Raw genomic sequence first — 22,909 nt, forward strand, 5'->3', positions numbered from 1 at the left:
TGTTGAAAGCGTTCATCAGAAGTCTAAGATGCTAGCTTCCCAGAAGGTTTACAAACATTCAAAACATTTTGTTGTTGCCACATTTTGTATCTGTTAGCATGATCAGTTAGCGATGTCTTGTTAAGTTGTGGTGCTTTCCCTGTCTCTCTCAGGCTCACAGTAAACTTGAGAGCTGCCTGTCTTGCAAAACACTGATTAAGACGGGAGAGGTACTCCATAGCGTCGGGGCAGGTGGCACCATGGTCTCCTACTGCTCTGTTAATTGTATGAACAAGGGCAAGCTGACAACAACATCCATCATCAGTGAGTAACCACAATACACAAGCAGCAACTTTGAAACAGCTCTCTCATAATTTAGCTTTCACTTTCAGCCTTTTTTTAGTCCAGAGACTTAACCTAGAGATCCATATTTCTGCACAGGTACCATTTGTCATGGTTATGTTACAAACTAAGATGGCGGCGCACACAGTTGCAGCAGCTCGATGTACCACTGGTCAGTGTGGTGTTTGGTTATCTTTGTACGTTTTGTGTTTTGTTTTGTGCGCGATCAGTCAAGCGAATAACATCTTCAGCAGACATGATCTTCTTAAGATCGGAGTGAGTTACCGTGTGAGCGTGACCATGGAATTTATCCACTCACACAAAATACCAGAGGAAGTAGCGAGGAGACCGGGCGCTCCTTGGATTACTATTCCGGCGGGAGGGAGACGCAGACGGCGACGAGAGAGAAGGAGGAAGCGAGGCTGCCGGGCTGGCGTGCTAACCAGGCTAAGGAGGAAGCCTTTCAAACCACCGCTCCCGAGTTTATATCTCTCGAATGTCAGATCCTTGGCGAACAAGATGGACGAACTAAGGTTACAAATAACAACGGACAATCACATCAAAAACTCATGTATTCTTCTAATCACTGAGTCCTGGCTGCATCAGTCCATCCCGGACTCTGCTATTGAGCTAGCAGGCTACACCGCACAGCGCCAGGATAGAACAAACAATTCCGGTAAGAGAAAAGGAGGGGGAATCTGCATATACGTGAATAACAGCTGGTGTACAAACACAGTGATCATAGACCGTCACTGTTCTCCGGACATAGAATATCTGACTGTCAAATGCAGGCCCATCTATCTTCCACGGGAGTTCACTGTTGTGGTAATAACAACTGTTTACATACCGCCAGATGCAAATACTAACGTGGCACTAGCGCTTTTGCACACGAACATCAACAATAAACTCAATAAATATCCTGACGCAGTGCACATTATAGCGGGTGATTTTAATCAGGTGGATTTAAAAACAGCTATCCCTAATTTCCACCAGCATGTGAAGTGTGCCACGAGAGGGGCTAACACCTTAGATAAAGTCTATTCCAACATCAAGAAGGGCTACAGGGCAAGACCCTTACCACATCTGGGCCAATCTGACCATTTATCCCTGCTCCTAATTCCTGCATATGCCCCAATCAGGAAAACTGCGTCGACCATCACTAAAACTATAACAACATGGCCAGAGGGCGCTTCTCAACAGCTACAGGACTGCTTTGACAGAACCAACTGGAATATCTTCCAACATCAAGACCTGGAAATGTTCACAAACAGTGTCCTCTGTTACATCAAACACTGTATAGACACTGTCACAGTAGACAAGCAGATCCGGGTTTACACCAACCAAAAGCCATGGATGACCCGGGAAGTCCAGCAGCTGTTAAAAGAGAGGAACAGCGCCTTCAGGTCCGGAAGCAGGGAGAGCTACAGCAGGGCTAGAGCCAACCTGAAAAAAGGCATTAAGAAGGCCAAGGCGGACTATAGGAAGAAGATCGAGAACCACCTGGAGAGTAAGAACAGCCGGCTGGTGTGGCAGGGTGTCCAGCAGCTGACAAACTACAAGTCCAAATCAGGTATGGCTGAAGGTGACCCAGCATTGGCGGAGGAGCTGAACATCTTCTTCACACGCTTTGAGGTCACTGCACCCTATGCCTCAGAGGAACAGCTACACCATACAGCCCACAGCAGCAGTACCATCATCACTCTGGAGGAGCATGAAGTGAGGCGCACCCTGCGGGCTGTTAACCCGAGGAAGGCAGCCGGCCCAGATGGTGTACCAGGACGTGTGCTGAGAGACTGCGCAGACCAGCTTGCCTATATTTTCACCAGGATTTTTAACCAATCCCTTGAACAGTCAAACGTCCCACCCTGCCTCAAGACCTCCACCATAATACCCTTGCCCAAGAAATCTCATATCTCTAGCCTAAATGACTATAGACCAGTGGCACTAACCCCGGTGGTGATGAAGTGCTTTGAGAAACTTGTGCGTTACCACATTACAGCAGCCCTACCCAGCAGCCTTGACCCACACCAGTTTGCCTACAGAGCAAACCGATCGACAGAGGACGCCATAGCAACAGCACTCAATGTAGCATTAACACATCTGGAGAGGCAAGGAAGCTATGTGCGTATGCTCTTTGTGGATTATAGCTCGGCATTTAACACCATTCTTCCATACAAACTGGACGCCAAGCTAAAAGACCTAGGGCTTCCTCACAGCACCTGTAAGTGGATCAATAGCTTCCTCACCGACCGCAGACAGAGAGTGAGAGTGGGATGTTACACATCTCCAGCCCTAAATCTAAGCACTGGGTCGCCACAGGGCTGCGTGCTTAGTCCACTGCTCTACTCGCTTTATACACACGACTGCACCCCCGCCCACCAGAGCAACGCCATTGTAAAGTTCGCAGATGACACTACTGTGGTGGGGCTCATATCTGGGGGAGATGAGTCTGCCTACAGAGATGAGGTGGAGCGGCTGTCTTCATGGTGCAAGGATAACAACCTTCTCCTAAACACGAAAAAGACCAAAGAACTCATAATTGACTACAGAAGACACAAGACAGAAATCCAACCACTAATCATCAGCGACGACTGTGTGGAGAGGGTGGCAGACTTCCGCTTCTTGGGAGTCAGCATAGAGGGAAACCTATCCTGGAGTGTGAATACCTCTGAGCTACTGAAAAAGACACAACAGAGACTGTACTTTCTGAGAGTGCTTAGGAAGAACAACATCACACAGAGACTGCTGGTGTCTTTCTACAGAGCCTCCATCGAAAGCATACTAACGTACTGCATAGGCATATGGTACGCTAGCTGCACAGTGGCTCAGAGGAAAGCACTCCAGGGAGTAATCAACGCTGCCCAAAGGACAATCGGCTGCCCTCTCCTCAAACTGAAAGACCTACACAGTTCCCGCTGCCTCAAAAGAGCCCATAACATCATAAAGGACACCTCACACCCTGGACACTCCATGTTCGAACTGCTGCCTTCAGGTAAACGGTATAGAACAACATACACAAGGACTAACAGACTCAAACACAGTTTCTACCCAATTGCAATATCATGTCTCAATGCTACTAAAAGTAGATGACTTTCATTGCCCCTGTTGTCATTTGTGCCCTTGATGTTGGAATGCTTTCAGACATGTTTTGTTGGATGCGCTAACAAATTGATTGAGTGATTGATTGTTTGAGTGATATATCAACTAGGTCGTATGTTGAGTGTCTGTATGGGGCCTTAGGCCTGGATTGCTTGGGTGTATCTACGGTATGAGAATACTGTATTTTATATGTATTTCTATCTTTTATATCCTATCATTATAGTTTTTAAGTATTTAATTATAGTTTTTAAGTATTTATCTTTTGTGATGTTGCACTGACCAGAGACATCTTTCAATTTCATTGTACCTGTGACAATGACAATAAAGAATATTCATTCATAAGATGTTGAGCTGGCATTAGGATAATTAACACTGCAAGTGGGGAGCAACATAATAGGCATTTAGTTTGAAAAGTGCTGGGTTGCTTATTGTTTGTGTTCACAATCAAATGATCTCCCTGTGTGAGTGCATTTAGGTTGACTGGTTTGCCGGAAGCAGAAAATGGCTCCTTTGAACTAGTATATCCACACCTGCTCATTAGTTTTTAGAAAACCGAATCACTTTACCAACAAAATGAATTGAGTATGAGAGTTACTTAGAAAGACCTGCGTTTCAGATATGCTTTTATTTCTGTGTTTTAATGCCTAACACCTGTGTGTGCAGGCACAGAGCCCACCTGTCATTTCTGTAAGAGGAATTCTTTACCACAGTATCAGGCCACGCTACCAGAGGGAAATGTCCTTAACTTCTGCAGCTCACAGTGTGTAACCAAGTTCCAGGTGAGACTCATTTCAAACAAATCTGGGCTCTTTAGAAGACATGTTGGCACAGTAGCTGTTTGATGTATCTGAATGAAACCCCTTATTGTTATGTGTTTGATGATGAAGCAGGATGCTGCTGAAATGAGGTAAACGGGTATATTAATACCATTCTGTAAATATTTCAATAACCTGATTAAATTCTGCTCTGATGCCTGTGATACTTATGCCTGTGTTCATACTTATCTATAGGAAGATTGAATACATGTGGGATCTTAATCATAACAGTGGAGATGAGAATCATCAAAGTTGCAGAAAATAAAACCAAGATTATTTTTTCATTGAGCTCAGCAGCTCAAATACTGCAGGTTTCCTCTGTGGCGTCTATGGCCTGATTAGTTTTTAAGACTCATGTTGCATTCATTTACATATCAACGAGGAAACAGATTTTGTACAAACTACTGTGACTTCATGTATTTTTATAATATAAAATTTTCTGTAATACCAAACACGTGTAGAGATGAGCTTGTGGATCTAGCTGAAGCTGGTGATGTGTTTGGATATACCATCAGGATGTTTGTGAAAGCATGCATGTTTAAAACTTTTTGTTTTTAAACAGAATGCTACTCTTCAGACAGACACCAATGGACAGGCACCTTTGTCCACCACAAACAGCACAGTCAAGCTGAAATGTAACTACTGTCGAGGAGTGTTCAGCTTAAAGCCTGAAATACTGGAGTGGGAGGTGAGACCATCCTTGAAGTGAACCAACGTTCATAAAGATGGAACACGGAGTGCCTCTTGTTTTCTACAAATATCACTCTAAAGCAGTGTAAACTATTTTAAAATCTGCTAAGCTTGTCTGAGAACTGAACTTTTCTTTGCCTGTTGTGCTGCACAATTCCTTTTAAAGGTCTGCACAAGAGGAATGTACGGTTTACGTTAAATTTTGTGCAAATTCACGTCTATATTTTGCATTAGAAAGCATGATGTAGAAAGATAAGTTCCTAATACTGCCTCCTGTGATACAGTGAGTGATGTCATGTGCAGTGAAAAAAGATGGAGAGGTGCAGAAGCCATGGGAGCATTTCTACTGTGTGAAGATGTAATTTTGATGTATCTTAAAACAGAATGGCTGCAGTACGTTTCTCTGAATGTGTGTGCCTTCAGGATAAGGTCTACCAGTTCTGTAGCAAAACGTGTTGTGAAGACTACAAGAAGCTTCACTGTATTGTGACATTTTGCGAGTACTGCCAAGAGGAGAAGACACTACATGAGATGGTCAAGTTCTCGGGGGTCAAGAGACCATTCTGCAGCGAAGGTACTCATCGCCTGTCCTCTTCTCTGCTTGAAGTAGAATTGGCAATTTGATGTCATCCCATGCTGGCTGTTGGCCCATTTAGACATTCATAGTTGTCATTTGAACCCTGTCTCATTTATCTGAAGTCATATATATCCTGTTTGTAAGCTTTAATTCATTTTCTGTTTGTTTTGTTTGTTTGTTTTCTTCCCTCCTTAGGTTGCAAGTTGTTATTCAAGCAGGATTTTATTAAGCGTTTGGGTCTGAAATGTGTGAGCTGTAACCACTGCAACCAACTCTGTAAGAGAGGTGTAACCCGACCGCTCGGAGGTATGACCCGGGACTTCTGCAGCGAGGCGTGTGCCAAGAAGTTCAACGACTGGTACTATAAGGTCTGCTGACACGCACTCCATGAAATACATGTTTTTTCTATGTGGAAAAACAGTGCGAGAACATTAACGAGAGCTATGTCGTCATGTCCACTAGGCGGCGAGGTGTGACTGTTGTAAGGTGCAGGGTAACCTGACAGAGTCTGTGATGTGGAGGTCAGAGGTGAAGCAGTTCTGTGATCAAGAGTGCCTGTTAAGGTTCTACTGCCAGCAGAATGAGCCCATCATGGTCACACAGAAGGGCCCTGAGAATACGACCCTAGGTAAAAACTGTGTGTGTGTCTCTTTGTGTCCCTGAAAGAACCAGGTTTTTGCTTCAAAGTGTCGCTCTTGGACATATCTACATCCTTGTAACAGAAGTTGGTTTTGTCAAGTATCAGGAAATGTTATCCAGTGCCAAAAAATGGAAATAAAGTCATGCTTATATGTGAATGTTAGTTGACATATATTCCATTTCTGTCTTACAGGGATTGATGTGCCAGGGGCCAAACTTGGGGTAAGTAAGAATATTTAAAAGGTGACTTGATCAAAGCACTTGTTTTTAAATCATGTAGCACTAGTTGCCTTTTGAAAGCGTTTTTAGCTCATGTAGCAAAAAGGACCTGTGAGTTTTTGTCATGGCGAGATATCCATCTGTCCACGACAACTGATACTCCTCCTAGGGTATTGGTCAAAGTTTAATCAAACCTATACTCACTGACCACCTATTAGGTCTTAACCCAAACTGTGGTCAAGCTCATGTTTGCTGCTTTATGGGCAATAACCTGCGAAATGGGATGAATTGTAAGCTTGATGAGCAGCTACGTTATTAATGTTCTGGCTCATGTATTTACTACCTAATAGTTTTGAAATGTAGCCTGTGGAACTGATTTACTTCCTGGAAAAACACAGATCTTATTAGTTCATCTAAAATCAATTATTCTTCTGTTGATTTATTTTGTCTTCTATGTTGCAGCTGGTAAACCAGAGCACTGCGGCATACACTGGCGGAGGTTTGGTGAGAGATGTAAAGAACAAGGCGGTGCTCTGCAAACCACTCACACTGACCAAGGCTACCTACTGCAAGCCACACATGCAGAGCAAACTCTTACAGACAGGTAAAAACACAATCGTTAACAAATTCCTGGCACTCATAATTTTAAAATCATTTCTTTGTGTCCCATTAATACAGTCGACCCCATGAAATTTGCAGGGTTTACGATTCTAGAGCATTCAAAAAATGAATATAAATGCCTGTTGTTATAATATAATAAATATGCATTTGGGTGGCACCCTTAGGGCTTTAAGAAGAACAAAACAGGAGAGACAAGAACACTCAGCAAAGCATGCCGGGAATGCAGAAAGGAGAGACGAATAATGTTCTTGGATTGGCTACTTTCAAACCTCCTACCTCTCGGTACAGGGATATTTTGCCATCCCAAGCCGTGGTTTCCTCTTTGAAACAATTGGAGGATATTTGTGCTTTATGCAAAATTGTGGTGGAACAAATATTTGTTAGATTTTAAGGAAAATACGTGAACGACCGAGGACGTGAACTGTGAAACGCAACTTCAGAGGTACGCTGTACGAGTTTGCTTATGGCAGATATGTAGAGCTCATTTTAGTTCTAAGATCTTATACAGTCCAGTTTGATCTCAGGCTGATAATAAAAACATTGGATTCAATTGAATTTTGTCTTCCAATAATTTTTACCCCTCCGTCATAAAAGGCTGATGGGATTTTGTAGTCACGCCACCAGGATGGTGGGTGGCGCAGACACCCAAGTTTGTAAATGTGATAATTGAAAAACGTGGTGACGTAGGATGTTCAGGTTGATAACACTGCTGCATCTACTAAAAAAATCCGATTAGTGTGAATGCCGGTGTCCTTGACCTTAAGGTCAGACAGAGCAAGTTGTTTTGTGGTTTTGTTTTGTTTTTAAATCTTGTGAATGCAATAACTTGAGAACAAGGTGATTTAGGATTTTGGAAATTGGTGTGTCTGCTTGGAGGCTGAGAGGAATCACTGGTTGAAGATTAGACCCTCTGGGTGCCCAGCTCTGGTCCACAAGCCATATGTTTGAAACACCCGGCTTACATAATGATTTGACGTGTGTGTTCCCACAGATGTAGATGATGGTGTGAAGAGGGAGTACGTGCCTGTACCTATACCTGTGCCCGTGTTCATTCCCATGCCTATGAATATGTATTCACAGGTCACTCCCACTCCTCTCTCTCTGCCTGTACCGGTAAGACTTGAGCATACTGCATATGATTTATCCTTGCTTAAAATTAAACTTATAAAATTTTAGAAGGAAAAAAATAATTAAACACAAATTTGCGCAAGCTATAAAGATAAACTTGCAAGTCGGTGATCTGATTACTAATTAATTTGATACCCTGTCCCCTCCAGGTTCCTGTGCCTGTGTTCTTGCCCACTACCCTGCAGGGGGCAGAAGAGATCGTCCAGACCATCAACGAACTGAAAACCAAGGTGCCCTCTGATCCTCTGGAGGACGACCTGATCACCATGGCTGAGGTGATAACAGAGGATCGGAAGCCAGGTGAGCCCACGCCAGGATTGAATATACGGGTTAAAAGATTGCTTATCAGAGAGGTGCCGAACACAGCCCTTATACTAGCTTCTGACGGTTTCTTTATATATGCTGATAAAAAGAGAGAAGTGGAAGAAAGCTGCAGCAAACCATGACAGTGAGGATCTACCCTTCTTTATGATTCAGATGTAAAACCTGTGAAGGTGAAGAGGGAGCCTGAAGGCCAGGAGTCTTCCAGCAGCACCAGCAGCAGCTCTGAGGAAGAAGAGGAGGAGAAGTATGAGCCCGACCTGGACTTGGAGGCAGACTTTCCTCAAGGTAAACGTCTTCTGAGCATGTAGCTGTAAACCTGAGAATACTGGATAAGAGGCACAGAGTCAGGAGCAAGCTGTTTTAAAAGCAGTTTTATAGTATTTTGTGCATTAACAATAACTGCAGTTTTTTTTCTTAACTGTAGTTTTCATCGCTTGCTAAGAATTACTGATCCCCAAAAAAAATAAAATCATACAATTCCTAAGGATAATTTCTAATAATGGCTGTTCATAGCTTGAGCAAACTATTTTTATTAGATCAATTGTTAAGAGCCACCTCTAGTCCTCTAATGAACCTTATTTCAGGTGTTCAGATTACCGATTTTAAGACTTCGTATATTTAATACTGTGCCTTTGTTGCCCACTCTGACCTGCTCACTCGTCCTCTGTGTTCATCTTCCCATTTGATTTCTTGTCTTATGTAACAACATCTGACTGCATGGGGTTTTTAATGGATCAGTAGAGTAATTGAGATTAAAATTCTTCCCTCTGGTTATTTCTGGAGCTGCTGTCATCACGCCTATCGGTGTAGAGGTTTTAAGCTTTGGCTTACTGTTCAAAGGAGTATGAAGTCATCAACTGGCCCTGCAATCCAAGTTTTATTTTCCTTCTTTCTTCCTTTTTCTGTGCCTCTTTGACATCGATGGTTTTAATGTAAGGATTTTAAAGAGTGTTAATAAGTCGTTACACCATTTTCTGGACACAGTTTGGATCGATGAATCTGTCCGATTTATGTAAACCTGCGTATTGGGTGAATTCCACGTTTTCCAGCTTTAGTTTGCTTGATTGGTTGATTTGCTTTGATTTCCTGGATGTACTTTTTTTTTTTTTTTTTTAAACCATATTACATGAAGGCGTGTTATTTCCTCTCTCAACCTCAGACCCCGCTCGTGTTCCAGAGGGAAATGATGAGGATATGGGCTTTGCTTTACCTCCAGTTCTGGAAGAAGAGAAGGAGGAACTGAAGGAAGAACCAAAGGAGGAACTGAAGGAGGAAGCGAAGGAAGAACCAAAGGAGGAACCGAAGGAGTCAGCACCTCGACCGCAATCCAGGAGAAAAGTAATAACACGTGTGTGCCAGAATATTTTCAATGGCAAACTTAGTTTGATTGTGTTAGTAATGGGTTTGTTTGCCTTGAAGGGGAACAAGAAGCTGGCAGTGGAGGAGAAGCCAGATGTAGCGTCGTCCTCTTCTTCAAATGTAACAAACAGAACCTCAGAAGGACGATCACTGCCTCTCAAAGCTCGCTACGGTATCAATGCCTGGAAACGCTGGGCACTGTCTCCTCCTGATCAGTCGGATGACACCAAAGCACAGGAAAGCTCCAAAGCAGGTACACTGAACCCCTTCATTTCCCACCTGCCCTGTTCAGTAGTTACACTAAGAGAGTCCAGGTGCATTCCTTTGCTGGAAAAGAAAAATTGATTGTCCTGTTGGGAAACATAAAAAAAACACTGCATGTTTGCTAACATCAGTTGGTGATTGTTCCTGTCTCCTGCAGCCCGGCCAAAAAGGAACCTCTTGTCAGTGAGTTCAGAGGAGCTGAACGTGGCTCTGTCCCGTTTTGTCAGGGAGGTCTGCAGGCCCAGTGGGGAGCGCTACTCTCCAGACAGCATCCTCTACCTCTGTTTGGGGATCCAGCAGGTTAGTATGAAACGGCTGCCCCTCTCGAGAAGGCAGCAAATTATCAACTGTAAAATTCAACTGAGCATTTTATTTTAATTTTTTTTTAATGTTCATGTCTTGTAGATGTTAGCAGTAGGTTTGTCACAGTAATAGTTTTAACTTGTCTGTCATTACCACATTTCATTAAAAAAAATGTGGCCAAACAGAATTCAAAAGCAGGTAAAAAAAAAAAATCTAAATACTTAAATTATATACACAAAATAAGAATCGGCTTATTAACCTTTTTAAATTCTAGTGTCATTCCATCTGTAGTAATTTTTTTAGTAGGAACTAATTTTCGAGTGAGGGTTTCCAGTAGGACCCTTAGTACTGGTGCACATTCTTTTCCCCCCTCCTCTCACATGCGAGTAGTCATCGAGCATGGCTGCTGCGTGGAGAGCGGGGTCATTCAGAGAGCTCTGGAGTGTGATTTTTCTGCCACAGAAGTGTAAGGCTGACTTTATCTGTTTGTGGAAACGGATTAATCGGGTTACTTATCGTTGTGTTGGGATATTTGGCTTCAAATGGTTGAAAATGTCTGCCCCTCTTTCCAGGCCTCTTCTTTGTCGATGTTCCTCCCTCCTTTAAAATCGTCACTGTTCAAAAAGTGAATTTAAGGATTTTCTGTGCTCACTACATCTTTGCGGTCATTTTCTTTCGTTTTTTTTATATTTATTATATTATTCCTTTTCCTTTCCCTCAGTCTGACTTTATAGATTAGTGTGTCCATTGATTATAACCATTTGCTGTTCACATCCTGAAAAGCAGTGATGAGCTTTTGAATATGAGGACACGGTTTTAAACTATGTGAGCAACCACAGACTGAAGCTCTGTGATCCTTTCATTTTCTTCATTTTTTTTTTTTTTTTTTTAACTGATAGTTTTGTTTTGTTTTTTGTTTAAAGCATCTTCACTCCAAAGGCCGGAAGGATGACCTGTTCAGTGATCCATGCTACCAGCAGTTTGGAGAGGAGCTTAACAAGGTCCTGAAGGACTGGCAGCCCAGTGTACTTCCTGATGGTGAGTGTAATCCTTAGTAAGACCCTCCTTGTGTGCCTGCTCCACTTGGAATTAGCACAGTTTTGAGTACTTTGTCAGATTTTAATATTTCTTTCTGGAAACAATTTGATTAACACGATATTGCTTTATCATGAAACTGTACAGATTTGAGTACTGAATAAAGACTGCAAATCCCAACTTTATCCTCATCATGCAGTCTTTCTCATTCTTTATGTATTCATGAAGTTTCTATAACTCTTTCATGGACATGACCATGGTCAGAAAGCTCATTAATTTTGCCACTTTCACAGCAAGATGGTCTTAGTTTTTCAGGTGACTTTACATACTGTATTTTGACATAAACTCATGTCCTAAATTCCTCATTTTTCAGCAGCAACAATGTGGATGAAAAAGGCAAAAACAGATCGTCTCAGATGTGAGACAGTATCTCATTGCAGTGTGGAATGTGGAAGCTATGATACTTGCTAAGAAACTCATCCCACACTGATAACGATGACACTGGAAAGTGTGTTTGAATATATTCTTGTTATCACCAGCTAGTGGCACGGTGCTGTTAAACAACCTGTTGTGTTTCTCGATATTCTGAGCCGTGTCCAGTGATTATAACTCTTCTGCTGTTCACATCCTGACACGTTGTGATTGCACTATGATATAATATGAGGACACCGCTCCAACACGAACAGGTTCCATGTCTGCACAAGTAGTACCCAGGTAGAAAATTATATTTGGCAGATGTAAATGGTGGATAAAGACAAGAAAGAACTGATGAGTGTTGTAGATGTTGACTGTGGAATTGGATCGTCTCTCTTTAGGCTCGCTGTGGGGTCGAGTGGAGGAGCAGAGCTTGTGGAGCAGTCGTCATCTCGGGGAGCAGAGTCCCGCCGCTCTGCTGCGCTCGCTTGTTTACCTGAACACCAAATACTTTGGCCTGCGCACCGTGGAGCAGCACCTGCGCCTCTCCTTCTCTAACGTCTACGGCCCAGACACACTCCATCCTGTTACCAAGGAGACCACAATCTGCATCCGCGTGCCTTCCGTCTCTCAGGATCACCATGGTGAGGCTGGAAAATGCATCATGTTGATATGCTTCGTATATATTGGCCATAGAAATTCTCATCTAGCTGTGATGGACGATTGAACTTCCTGTTTGTGAAATTCACACATGCACATTATCACAAGATGTATAATTTAGCATTCAGTGATTCATAGTTTTTATGTCCACATTAGATGCTGAAACATTTCTGATTTCATATCCAGTTTGTTAACATTCAGAGCCAAACAATTCAAAACCATAAATGCCCGTGGACCTCTGTTTGTGTCTTTCAACTTGATTTTCCATCATCTACAGTTCAAAACAAGTGTTAGTGGTTTCTGCATATGTTAGTTTTAGACGCAGAACCTTGAGGAAAATTTTACAAAAATTTCCTTTCTGTCTGTTGGACGATCAGTGCAAACAGAGTCGAGGAAGAGAAAACGAAAGGTCGAGGACGACGAGCAGGAGGAACACGACAGCAACTCTGGCGGCTCCGCCCAACGCTGCCCGGCTAAGAAGCACGAGTGTCACCTCTATGAACTCTACAGATCCAAGTGGTGGGTTCAGTGTTTTTACTGGAATAAATCTTAAGAGTGGCTGTAAAGTAAAGGCTTGAGTCCTGTGATTAGAACTCATTGCTGTTCACATCCTGAACTTCAGTGCTGACTCTTTAAAGATGAGGACTTGCTATAAATTAATGTCATCAAAATTTTCTCCTAACTGTTCAAGAGGAAACTGAAACCAATACATGCATTCATTTTCTCCCTCCCCTGTGCTCTTTTCCCTGCACTTTTCTCCCTTTTTCTACAATACCTCCTTTTTGCTTGTTTCTAATACTTTTCTTTTTTTGTTCCTTCCGCTTGCCTTTTTTTTTTTTTTTTTCCCCCTCCTCCTTACCTACCTCCCTGCAGTCCTCTCCCGTTGCAGAAAAGCCTAGATGTGTTTTATGTTCAGCCGGATCCGGACTGCAGCCCAGATGACCCGCTGTGGTTCAGCTCCACACCGCTGGACCGACGAATCCTGGAGAGCCTCCTCATCAGAATCCTCCTCGTCAGGGACATTTACTCAGACAAACAACTTCTGGAGGAAAACACGGAAGAAAACACGGAGGAAGAGGGTGGGGGTGAAACAGTTGGAGGGGAGTAGCAGTTGCTTGGACTTCTGTTCGTAGAGTCTGCAAAGACAGGAGAGGAGGGGGACACGTAGGGTATATAGTAGAATGTCCTCTTCACCTGTCTTATCTTGTAGTCCTCGTTTCCCTCTTCACTGACTTGCTGTTTCCTCCAGGTGAGGAACATTTACAACAGAAAAAGCAGAGGCTGATTAAAAGTAGTGGTCAACAAGCAGCCCAAACTTTTACTTCTGCCTCAGAGAAGAAGCTTGAGGAGGACAGGCATAGAGATGAACTCCGATAAATATGAGGATGAGAGGGGATGAAGAGCTTACTGTCACAATTAAATCAGGTAGAAAACGTGTATTGACAGTTATATTTTCATGACAGAATTTTCTGTTGTGCATTTCCATGGAGTCTGAGTGTGTCCATTATGCTCAAGCAGCGTAAAAACATTAAAGATTCGACAGAATCCCACTTTTTAAGAAGTTATAGCAGCCACTGGGAGACCACAGGGCAGTACCAAGCATCACAGAGGCAAAGGGACACAGTTGAAACCAAAATTACCACCCAGAATGGGAAGACAGCAGGAAGAAGTGCTCCCCAGCTGTGCTGTTCAGAATCCCATCGTTGAAGCAATTGGCAGTTCAGCTTTAAAACAAACAAACAATAAACACTCCTGGTTCCAGTTTAGCATGTCCATGTCTGACAGAAAGATCGCAGCTTTGACCGCAGACATCTTTTCAGTGAACGTAAGGCTGTCATTTTTGTGTTCAAGTAACATTTGGTTTAGACCTGAGATTCATGCTTAAGTAGAAATTTGGTGTTAAAGTGCAGTCAGACTGCTTTTAGCCTTGTGACATTTTCACTCATTCAGTCACATCGCTAATGGCAGCAGTTGGGTGGAGAGCGCTGACGTTTATCCCCACTGCTGCTCGAGCTGTTTACACACACAAGTTGTAAAACAAGAAGACACAGAATCGCCAACAACCTTGAGATTTTGTGCAAAACACAAACACCGGGTAAAAATTGGAAGTTGGAGCAAATGTCTCTCGATTCATTCTGAAAATGAACATTGACTAATTAGTGTCTGACTGCACTTCTGTGTCAGTTTCCTTTCTTGTATTTAAGTTGGCATCACACAAGAATCACTTTCCTGCTTTCCACCTCTGGTCAGACTTAACCTTTGACAGGGCAGATGTGTTTGAGTGTGTTTTTTTATTTTATTTGTTTTTGTCGGTATTGTAAATGTGTGCCACCAATGATGTCAAAGTCAAACTTTAGGTGTGAGAAATTTTCCCTGCATTAAAGTGGAATTTTAGAATTTCCAGTACATGTGAGAATGCAGCACAAGATCAGCACCCTTTTTGTCCCATTAACTGCGACCTGTTGTATCCCACATGTTCATTATGGGCCGCTTTCATTCTCCCATGAACCCACACGCTGCTCTTCCTTTGTCAGTACTGCTCTCAGGCTAAAACCGCTGCACCACAGGGGGACTTCAGCTCACAAGGGAAAGGAGTCAGGACTGATCCCAGGACAGGAAAGGGTCTGACTCACTGCGGTGCGGTGGAAAGGCTCCCTGCCAACATGCTGCGTTTCTTTATTGGACATTAGGGAAACCTCCATTCATGCAATGTAGCATTACATGCTTACTAAGCCCAAATTGGGTTGCTTTGACGTGTAAATATCTCAAAGGCGAGGCGCTTGTTTGAGATGGAGACGACACAGAGGAACACTGTAGTTTGGGATAAAGAAAACGAATTTGAAAACCCGCCTCCTGAGAAGCCTTGTTCTGTTTTTTGTTTTTTTTAAATACAGCTGATTATTTATTTCTCATTTTATTAGTTTGACTGTATCCTCTTTACACATGGGTTTGATTTTCTTGTTTTTAAGTGGGGATCATTTCCTCCTCTTGCCGTTCATTGAAAATTTGCTGCAGACCTGCACCCTCCCTGCTCCTTCTCGCCCGTTAAAAGAATTCTGGTGAATGATGAAGGCCGTGGATTATACAAAGTTTAGCAACCCACTGTTTGCCCCTGTGTTTGTATTTGTAGTTTACTTTCAATTTAACTTAGTTTAAGTACTGAGCATGTGTTAAGTGTCCTGTTCTTTGCTTTTGTAGAGCGGTAACACTGCAATGCAAAAGCTTGCTTCATGACATGTAATTGGTTAATTTTTTTCTTTGGTGAACTGAACTTGTTTTTTAAGTTACACTATTTTTTTTTTTTCTTTTTTTTTTTTAAACTTGTTCTCCCTTTTTACGATTTAAAGTTTGATTAAATTTCATCAAGTAAAAATTACATTTAAAATTCCAGGTAATATAAGATTTGGAGTTGAAAATGAGATCGTGTAAAAGCTTCCACAGCCATTCCTCAAAATATAAGGAATGTCCTTTTAATGCTGAGTTTGACGTTTCCATGAATGCAATCAACATCTCAAATATATCGCTAACCTAAAACTTGTCCTCGTGCACAATCCACATCACACCCACCTGACTGAAGAGGATTTAACTGGTGAACAAAGTCAGGGAATACACTTCCAGAGTTTTATTTTCCCAAAAGAGTAGGTGTTCCTGTTCATTTGTACAACTGTTTGCATTTATTGGGCTGAAACTGCAGCATGACATTTCAGGAAGAACCGTTTGTATTTGGATGGAGAACACTGGTCACAATTTCTGACTCCAGATCAGTGTGCTTAGAACATTAATTTCGTCTGTGAAAGTTTGAAACAGACCTTGGATCAGAGGACCCCAATTAAGATGGCTGACTCATAGGCAGCAGCCAAATATGCCACAGGTTTGGACCTACAGAAGATGCTGTGGCTGGCTTTAATGCCTAATGTGAATGTGCCTATCTGTATATACTGAAAGTGAGTGACTGTGACTTGAGTCTGATGCTATGTGTGTGGGCTGATATGCTGATACGGTCATGTTAAATAAAGAAGTCATTTTCTAACCAGCTTCTTGATTGTGTTTGGATTTATACACACAGATGCTAAATGTAGAAAGCTTATTATACTGTTTTTATAAACTGTATTTAAAATTGTTATGCAAAGTCCTTTTACTAGAGGTGAGTAAAACATTTGTTCTTTTCTAAGTATAAATAACTAGCATCTTTATTCTAAACTAGAAAGGTCAAGTGTTTAATTTAATACACTTTGCAGTATACCACAAAGTCTGGAGCTGTGGCTTCAAGGCGCTTGGTGCCTGTCGCGGTGCTAACCCCAAACCAGATCATGGACACCAGAGGGGGAGGGGGCTGTGAAGCTCATGGAGTCCTATTAGGCATAGTTAGCTTGTGGGACTCTAGAGGCAGCTGACAGGTAAGGTCAAGGAAAAAGTGCTTTGGTCAACACTGATTCTGTTGATAACTTTAATGGGTAAAATGTCTAGACGAAGCCAAGTGGCAGAGGATTTCCAGTTTGCTGACCTCAGAATCCCATCTCTGCTCTTCACAGACGATGTGGTTCTTCTGGCCTCCTCAGGCAGTTGACTTCCAACAGGCTTTAGGGCAGTTTGCAGCTGAGATAAAAATCCGTACCAGTCTGAAGCCATGGTCCTCAGCCGGAAAAGGGTGGAGTGCTCATTTAGGGTAAGTTGTTGCCCAAAGTGAAGTATTTTAAGTATCTCGGGGTCTTGTTCACTACTGAGAAAAGAGGGCAGGAGATTTACAGATTAGTGCAGCATCTGCAGTTACCCTGTTGTGGTAAAGAAAGAACTGAGTGTAAAAGAAAAGCTGTGGACTTTTACCAGTCAATCTACCTTTACTTATCTCCACAAGGTTTGGGTAGTCACTGAAAAAGAATGAGACTGAGTATGCAAGCAGCGGAAATGACTTTCCTCTGAAGGAAGTTTCCTGGGCTGGGCTGGCCTCTCCCTTAGAGATAAGATGAGTTCAGTCATTCAGGAGGGGCTCAGAGCAGAGCCACTGCTCTTCCACATTGAAAGGAGCCAGTTGAGATGGTTCAGGGATCTGACCAACGATGCCTCGTGGAAACATCCTAGATAAGGTTTTTCAATTCAATTTTATTTATATAGCGCCAAATCACAACAGCAGTCGCCTCAAGGCGCTTTATATTGTACAGTAGCTCGTACAATAATACATACAGAGAAAAACCCAACAATCATATGACCCCCTATGAGCAAGCACTTTGGCGACAGTGGGAAGGAAAAACTCCCTTTTAACAGGAAGAAACCTCCGGCAGAGCCAGGATGTATCTGCTGCTGTCCCCACAGTCCAAATCTAGATAAGCAGGAGAAAATAGATCTGATGTGTGATTAAAGTTATCCTTTAATGTCTTTGAGAAGTGTATATCATATTATATTTTAACTTGATGAACTGACCTATTAAAGAATCAGGGTTACCTGCGAAATCTGCAAAATAGAAGCAAGTAGTGAGCAAAGGGGAGTGAAAATCAGACAAACCTTTTGACTATACACACTACAGGGTCACAAATATGTGGGTATCTTGAATCTTGTATGCAGGATGTTACTCTTTCGTAACATAATCCTTTAAATATCTATCATGGTCACCTAAACCTGAAGTCTGTTGAAAGGAACTACTGTTTCCAGTTTGAAAAAGTTAGACATTTTTACTTTTAAGACTTCTTTAACAGTTTCGACAGAGCTAATCTGAGAGCTACTCCAACAGTTGTTGAGAGGTCTTCTGATTTGGTTCGTTCTCCTAAAAATCCGTCTCTTTTCAGTTTCTTCCGCAGCTGGATGACTTTTCCATACAGAAAATCTTGATATTCAGGGGGTTGGGAAGCGTATCTGTAACCGCAAGGTCGCCGGTTCGATCCCCGGGCTTTCTGTCCTGGTCGTTGTGTCCTTGGGCAAGACACTTTACCCTACCGCCTACTGGTGTTGGCCAGAGGGGCCGATGGCACGATATGGCAGCCTCGCTTCTGTCAGTCTGCCCCAGGGCAGCTGTGGCTACAACCAGTGTGTGAATGTGAGAGTGAATGAATAGTGGCATTGTAAAGCGCTTTGGGTGCCTTGAAAAGCACTATATAAATCCAATCCATTATTATTATTATTAATTCATTCTCACTTTCTCCTGTGCCGCTAGCCGGCACTCAAACCAAATATTACCAACATACCTTTGGTTTGTGGTTAAAGAGCAGAATATATCCACAGCATTTGTTTCCAAATAACTTTAGCCTGCCTGTATGTTGCTTCGAACATTCTCAGGTTTGATATCTTTGTATAATCATCAGTCACCTACAAACCATAGTTAGATTTTTACCCACAGTTTAGAGAGTTGTGCTCTGGAAATGTCAGCCAAACAATTACTGACCTGCATTACAAATCCTAATGAGCTATTAAGGCCTAAGAAATGAAAGCACTTGGACATTTTTGTGGAGGAGCCACACAAAAATGTAACACACTGCATGTCGACCGAGAGACCCTCTTCCTCCATAAACAAGTGTAACGCTGCCTCCACACACTCCCTAGAAATGCTATTATCTAGAGCCGTAGCTTGTGCTCAACAGACAGCTCTACACGGGGGCCTCTTCACCGTGTTCTGACCTTTTTCGCTATCATGTCCCATTTTTACAAGGTGCCAGGTGGACATGACACTGAGGCAGGGAGAGTTATCTGCAAGATGACAGACAGCAGAGGAGGAGGAGGTGTGGCTTGTCAGCACCCGGGGTCAGCGTAGGGGCCGGGGAGATGAGCCTCAGGGTCATAAGACAAACTGGCCAGCACTCTGTGCGCAGCTTTTTAGGGTACTTGAAAGGTCGGATGTACCAAGCATGCTGGATAACCTGCCTGGAGATTTAGGCTGTCCCAGTGTCTCCTGTCTCAGGTCTGACTTTGATGTTAAAGTCTGTCTCTGTGGGAACTTGTTATTCCTTGTTTACTTACTTTGTTTTGAATAAGACCACCCATTAAAAATAAGACAGGATTTTATGACTCAGGGTGTATGTTTAAGCCTATTTTTACTAGTGTAGAATATAACTGCGACTGTCCATATGATATAAAACTATACTAAAATGTAATAGAACAGTCATATGCCAACAGATCATGCATTAATCTAAAATAAAATAATTTTAATAGAAAAATGCAGGAACATACACCTTGAGAAACTCTTGGGTTGCTTTTCCAGTTTCCTTTGGATCATTAACCATGCGTACTGTGACTCGCTGAGCACAGAATATAGTCGTGTACACTTCAGATTACATCCTGCGACTTCTATCAGCAGTGATATCACAAATAAACAGAGGTGACCCAGCTCCGGTCGCTGTAGCTATACATATCCATGCCACAACATAGTCTCCACCATGTTTGATAGATAACATGTGCTTCAGATCATGACCTGTTTCTCTTCTTCTACATACTGTTCTCTTCTTATCATGCTATTTTTTCAGACCCATCCAGATTTTTTTTTAGCTCTTTTCTCCAAAGTCTAATCCAGAGGTGTGAAACATAAGGTTTGTGGGGCCAGAATCGGCCAAAGATTCCAGTGTGCTCACTGGATTAGTTTATAAAATGTAAAGGAGGGTTTACATTTTTGGACTGTTAAATGTGTTTTAATACGTTTTACCGCATTTTCTGCTGATTAAGACAGCCCTCGTTATGAGGGATCAAAACTTCTGGAGTGTAACCAGTGGTTTGCACTTTGTTCTAAAGGCTCTATATTTCCATTCATGAAGGCGTCTCTTGTTATTAGACGGTGACAACGACACGCCGACCTCCTCGAGAATTTTCTTGACTAGTTTAGATATTTTGAAGCTGATTTTCTTAACCATGAAAACTTTAGTTGTCATCTGTGGTGTCGCTAAGCTGACCAATGCATTCCTTCTTTTTAAGAATGAACCCGATTATTAATTTGGCCACTGTTAAAGGTTTTTGCAGCCTAACCTTGGCCTTGTTCGCTTGCACTGACATCACTTTGGATGTCATATTGAGAATTTCAAAACACAGCTATCAAATACAAGTTTAACACATGAATCAACTTCAGATCTTTTATCTACTTATTTTGTCAGGGAACAATCAGGGAACCAGCCATTAAACTGTTTATTGGTCATCTGTCCAATCCCTTTTAAGCCTCTGAAAATGGAGGACTGTGTACAAAAACATCAGGTTGAACCCTTTTTCATTAAAGTTCAAATTCTGCACTTCATTCTTGATTTTAAATCAATAAATTGGTTCAAAATGCACTGTGGTTGTGTAACTGTCCAAATACTTATGGAAATGATTGCATATGAATATAATAAAAGTGCCAAATGTACTACTAGTTTAATTTTGTGCAGTTCAGTAATTTCCAATATCACCCACATAGTGTACTAAATTATCAGCAGCACTCTGAAGTCTGAGTAGAAAAGAGCAATGCGTTTTCTACTCCAATGGGGGGCACTGCGCTCTCGTTGTGAACCCGTCCCCAGAGACTGCTGCGTATCCCATGGCTCCTGGTTCATCAGCAGACCCATAATCACCAGACTTTTGTTAAATTATAACACCCATCATTAGCTGTGGGACGAGCTGCTGCTTTGGCACAGCTTCCATGTCAGGAACCCACGTCCGACAAGAGGTTCATCTGCTGTGGATGACGCAAAGCAGCCTTCCCTCTGCCCACCTCTTCCTCTTGTTCCTCCACCCACAGCCTCGCCTTCTCACCCTCCGCACAGAAAACTCTAATCTTTAAGGGAAAATAAAAGAAGCATTCCCTCATTTCACCTTGCATTTTTCTTCTTCTTTTTTTTTTTTTTGAAGTGAGGATGGGTGGAGGTACAAAACACAGTGACAAAAAACCAAAATTTTTGAAGAGGCATGCTTTTTTCTTTCTGTGCTATCTGTCAGAGTTGGCCAGACTCCAGTAACTTGCCCCATTGATCGAAAGCTAAAAGGGTTCGGTGAGCCCACACAGCCAGGCCTGCGAGGGAGCGTGGTGGGTGTAAAAACATTTTTTCACCCTCGTGTTTTTTTTTTGTTTGGGCTCAATCCCCAGCTCTGTCAGGGGGCATAAAGAAAACGCTGTGCTCAGCAGGGTCATGTAGGCGAGGCCCGGGGGGTAGACTATAGGCGGCGATTAGGGCCTCTAATGTGCAACGAATCCTCTTCGAATCACATGATATGAACTAATGTCGCCATTTATTGATAAAACAACAGCGCCTGGGAGGCAAGAGCTGCTGCTCTGTGTGTGTGCGTGTGTGTATGTGTGTGTAGTATACAGCTGCAAAGAGGACAAGAGAGAAGGAATGGATGACAACTGCATTTCTCAGGTTGTGTGCCTCAACACATGGCACAGGACTGGCTGAGGGATGGGCAAGAGTTTAGCTGCGAACGCTTGGATGTGGGTTAAAGGGCAGCACAAATATTTTACTCACACACCTACAAAAGACGTCTACTGATTCTTTTTTTACTTAAATGTTATACAAATTTCCAAACTATGGCTGGGAATGTTTGGAGTACATTTGATAGACAACAGCTTCAGACATACACACAGACACAGGTTAGTGTAATTATGGCTCCGACTGCTGCTGTGGGTGAGTCGGAGGCTCGGATGAGGTTAAAATTCAGATGGCTCAATCCTATTTGGTAAGTCATGGTGGGCATTGACTGCACAATCCCCTCAGTGCAGTCACCAAACTCCTCTTTTTCCAAATGCCCACTGGATGACACAGTCAGTGTAGGGTTTAGCCTTAAAACCGCCTCCCAACAGCCCCAGAATGTCCTGACTGTACATATGAACAGTTTTGCGTCTTTTTCTTCAAAAATTACTAAACTTATTTGTGTCCACCTTCTAGAACCCACCTTGGAAGTGCCAATAACTGCAGTTCTTTGAATGGCGGCTTGAGGCTGACTTCAAAACGAAATCATTCCCTGTCCCTGTGTTAAAATGTCCAACTTTAGAGAAGAAATAAACATGTTTACAGCCCTGTACAAGAAATGGTTTTTGCTTTTATGGTGAAGTTCTCTCTTCTCTTTAGGTATTCAAGCTTAAAGTTATCATTATTAGAATCATGACTACTTTGACTGCCTAGTCTGCTTCTAATAATGCAGCGTAGGCAGCTGTCCACAAGGCTTCTCCACAATTCAGCCCACAGATAATATATATTACTGTGTAAAAGTCTTTAGGCACCACTTATTTCTTCGTATTTAACTAGGAAAATGTGAGGATAGGTGTAGCCATTCATTGAAACAGGTGCAAATATTCATGGAAATACAGGATGTAAGGCAAAAATGGAGTTTGAAAACTCTAACTCTGGTTTGAGCTCCTTTATTTTTCAGCACTGTCTCAACTTAGGGAGCTTTCCTGTAATTTATTTAAGTAATCTTCAGAAATATTCAGATTTTCTGAAAGATACATGGATGTTGGCTGCCTTTTGTCTCATTTACTTCGTCAATATTGTTGAGGTCT

General features: G+C 42.4%; 1 protein-coding gene across 3 annotated transcripts in view; it reads left to right on the forward strand.

The window, feature by feature from the left end:
- Positions 1-16,501, forward strand: part of zmym2 (zinc finger, MYM-type 2) — a 37,573-nt gene extending 21,072 nt beyond the window's left edge. For all 3 annotated transcript variants that reach the window (XM_086265900.1, XM_086265899.1, XM_086265901.1), the window contains 18 exons: positions 153-303; positions 4,084-4,199; positions 4,798-4,923; positions 5,349-5,499; positions 5,698-5,870; positions 5,965-6,130; positions 6,335-6,363; positions 6,823-6,964; positions 7,973-8,094; positions 8,259-8,409; positions 8,587-8,718; positions 9,593-9,771; positions 9,853-10,045; positions 10,214-10,356; positions 11,283-11,397; positions 12,210-12,452; positions 12,846-12,987; positions 13,342-16,501. In XM_086265900.1, the coding sequence (XP_086122026.1) occupies positions 153-303; positions 4,084-4,199; positions 4,798-4,923; positions 5,349-5,499; positions 5,698-5,870; positions 5,965-6,130; positions 6,335-6,363; positions 6,823-6,964; positions 7,973-8,094; positions 8,259-8,409; positions 8,587-8,718; positions 9,593-9,771; positions 9,853-10,045; positions 10,214-10,356; positions 11,283-11,397; positions 12,210-12,452; positions 12,846-12,987; positions 13,342-13,576 (2,709 nt within the window). In that variant the 3' untranslated portion in view covers positions 13,577-16,501. The remainder of the gene's footprint in view (positions 1-152; positions 304-4,083; positions 4,200-4,797; positions 4,924-5,348; positions 5,500-5,697; positions 5,871-5,964; positions 6,131-6,334; positions 6,364-6,822; positions 6,965-7,972; positions 8,095-8,258; positions 8,410-8,586; positions 8,719-9,592; positions 9,772-9,852; positions 10,046-10,213; positions 10,357-11,282; positions 11,398-12,209; positions 12,453-12,845; positions 12,988-13,341) is intronic.
- The last annotated feature ends 6,408 nt before the right edge of the window (positions 16,502-22,909 follow it).

This window comes from Aulonocara sp. 'chitande type north' Nkhata Bay, linkage group LG16 (genome assembly GCF_057382095.1).
Source record: "Aulonocara sp. 'chitande type north' Nkhata Bay isolate Kocher_YH1m ecotype deep benthic linkage group LG16, A_spYH_male_GT1.1, whole genome shotgun sequence".
Lineage (NCBI taxonomy): Eukaryota > Metazoa > Chordata > Actinopteri > Cichliformes > Cichlidae > Aulonocara > Aulonocara sp. 'chitande type north' Nkhata Bay.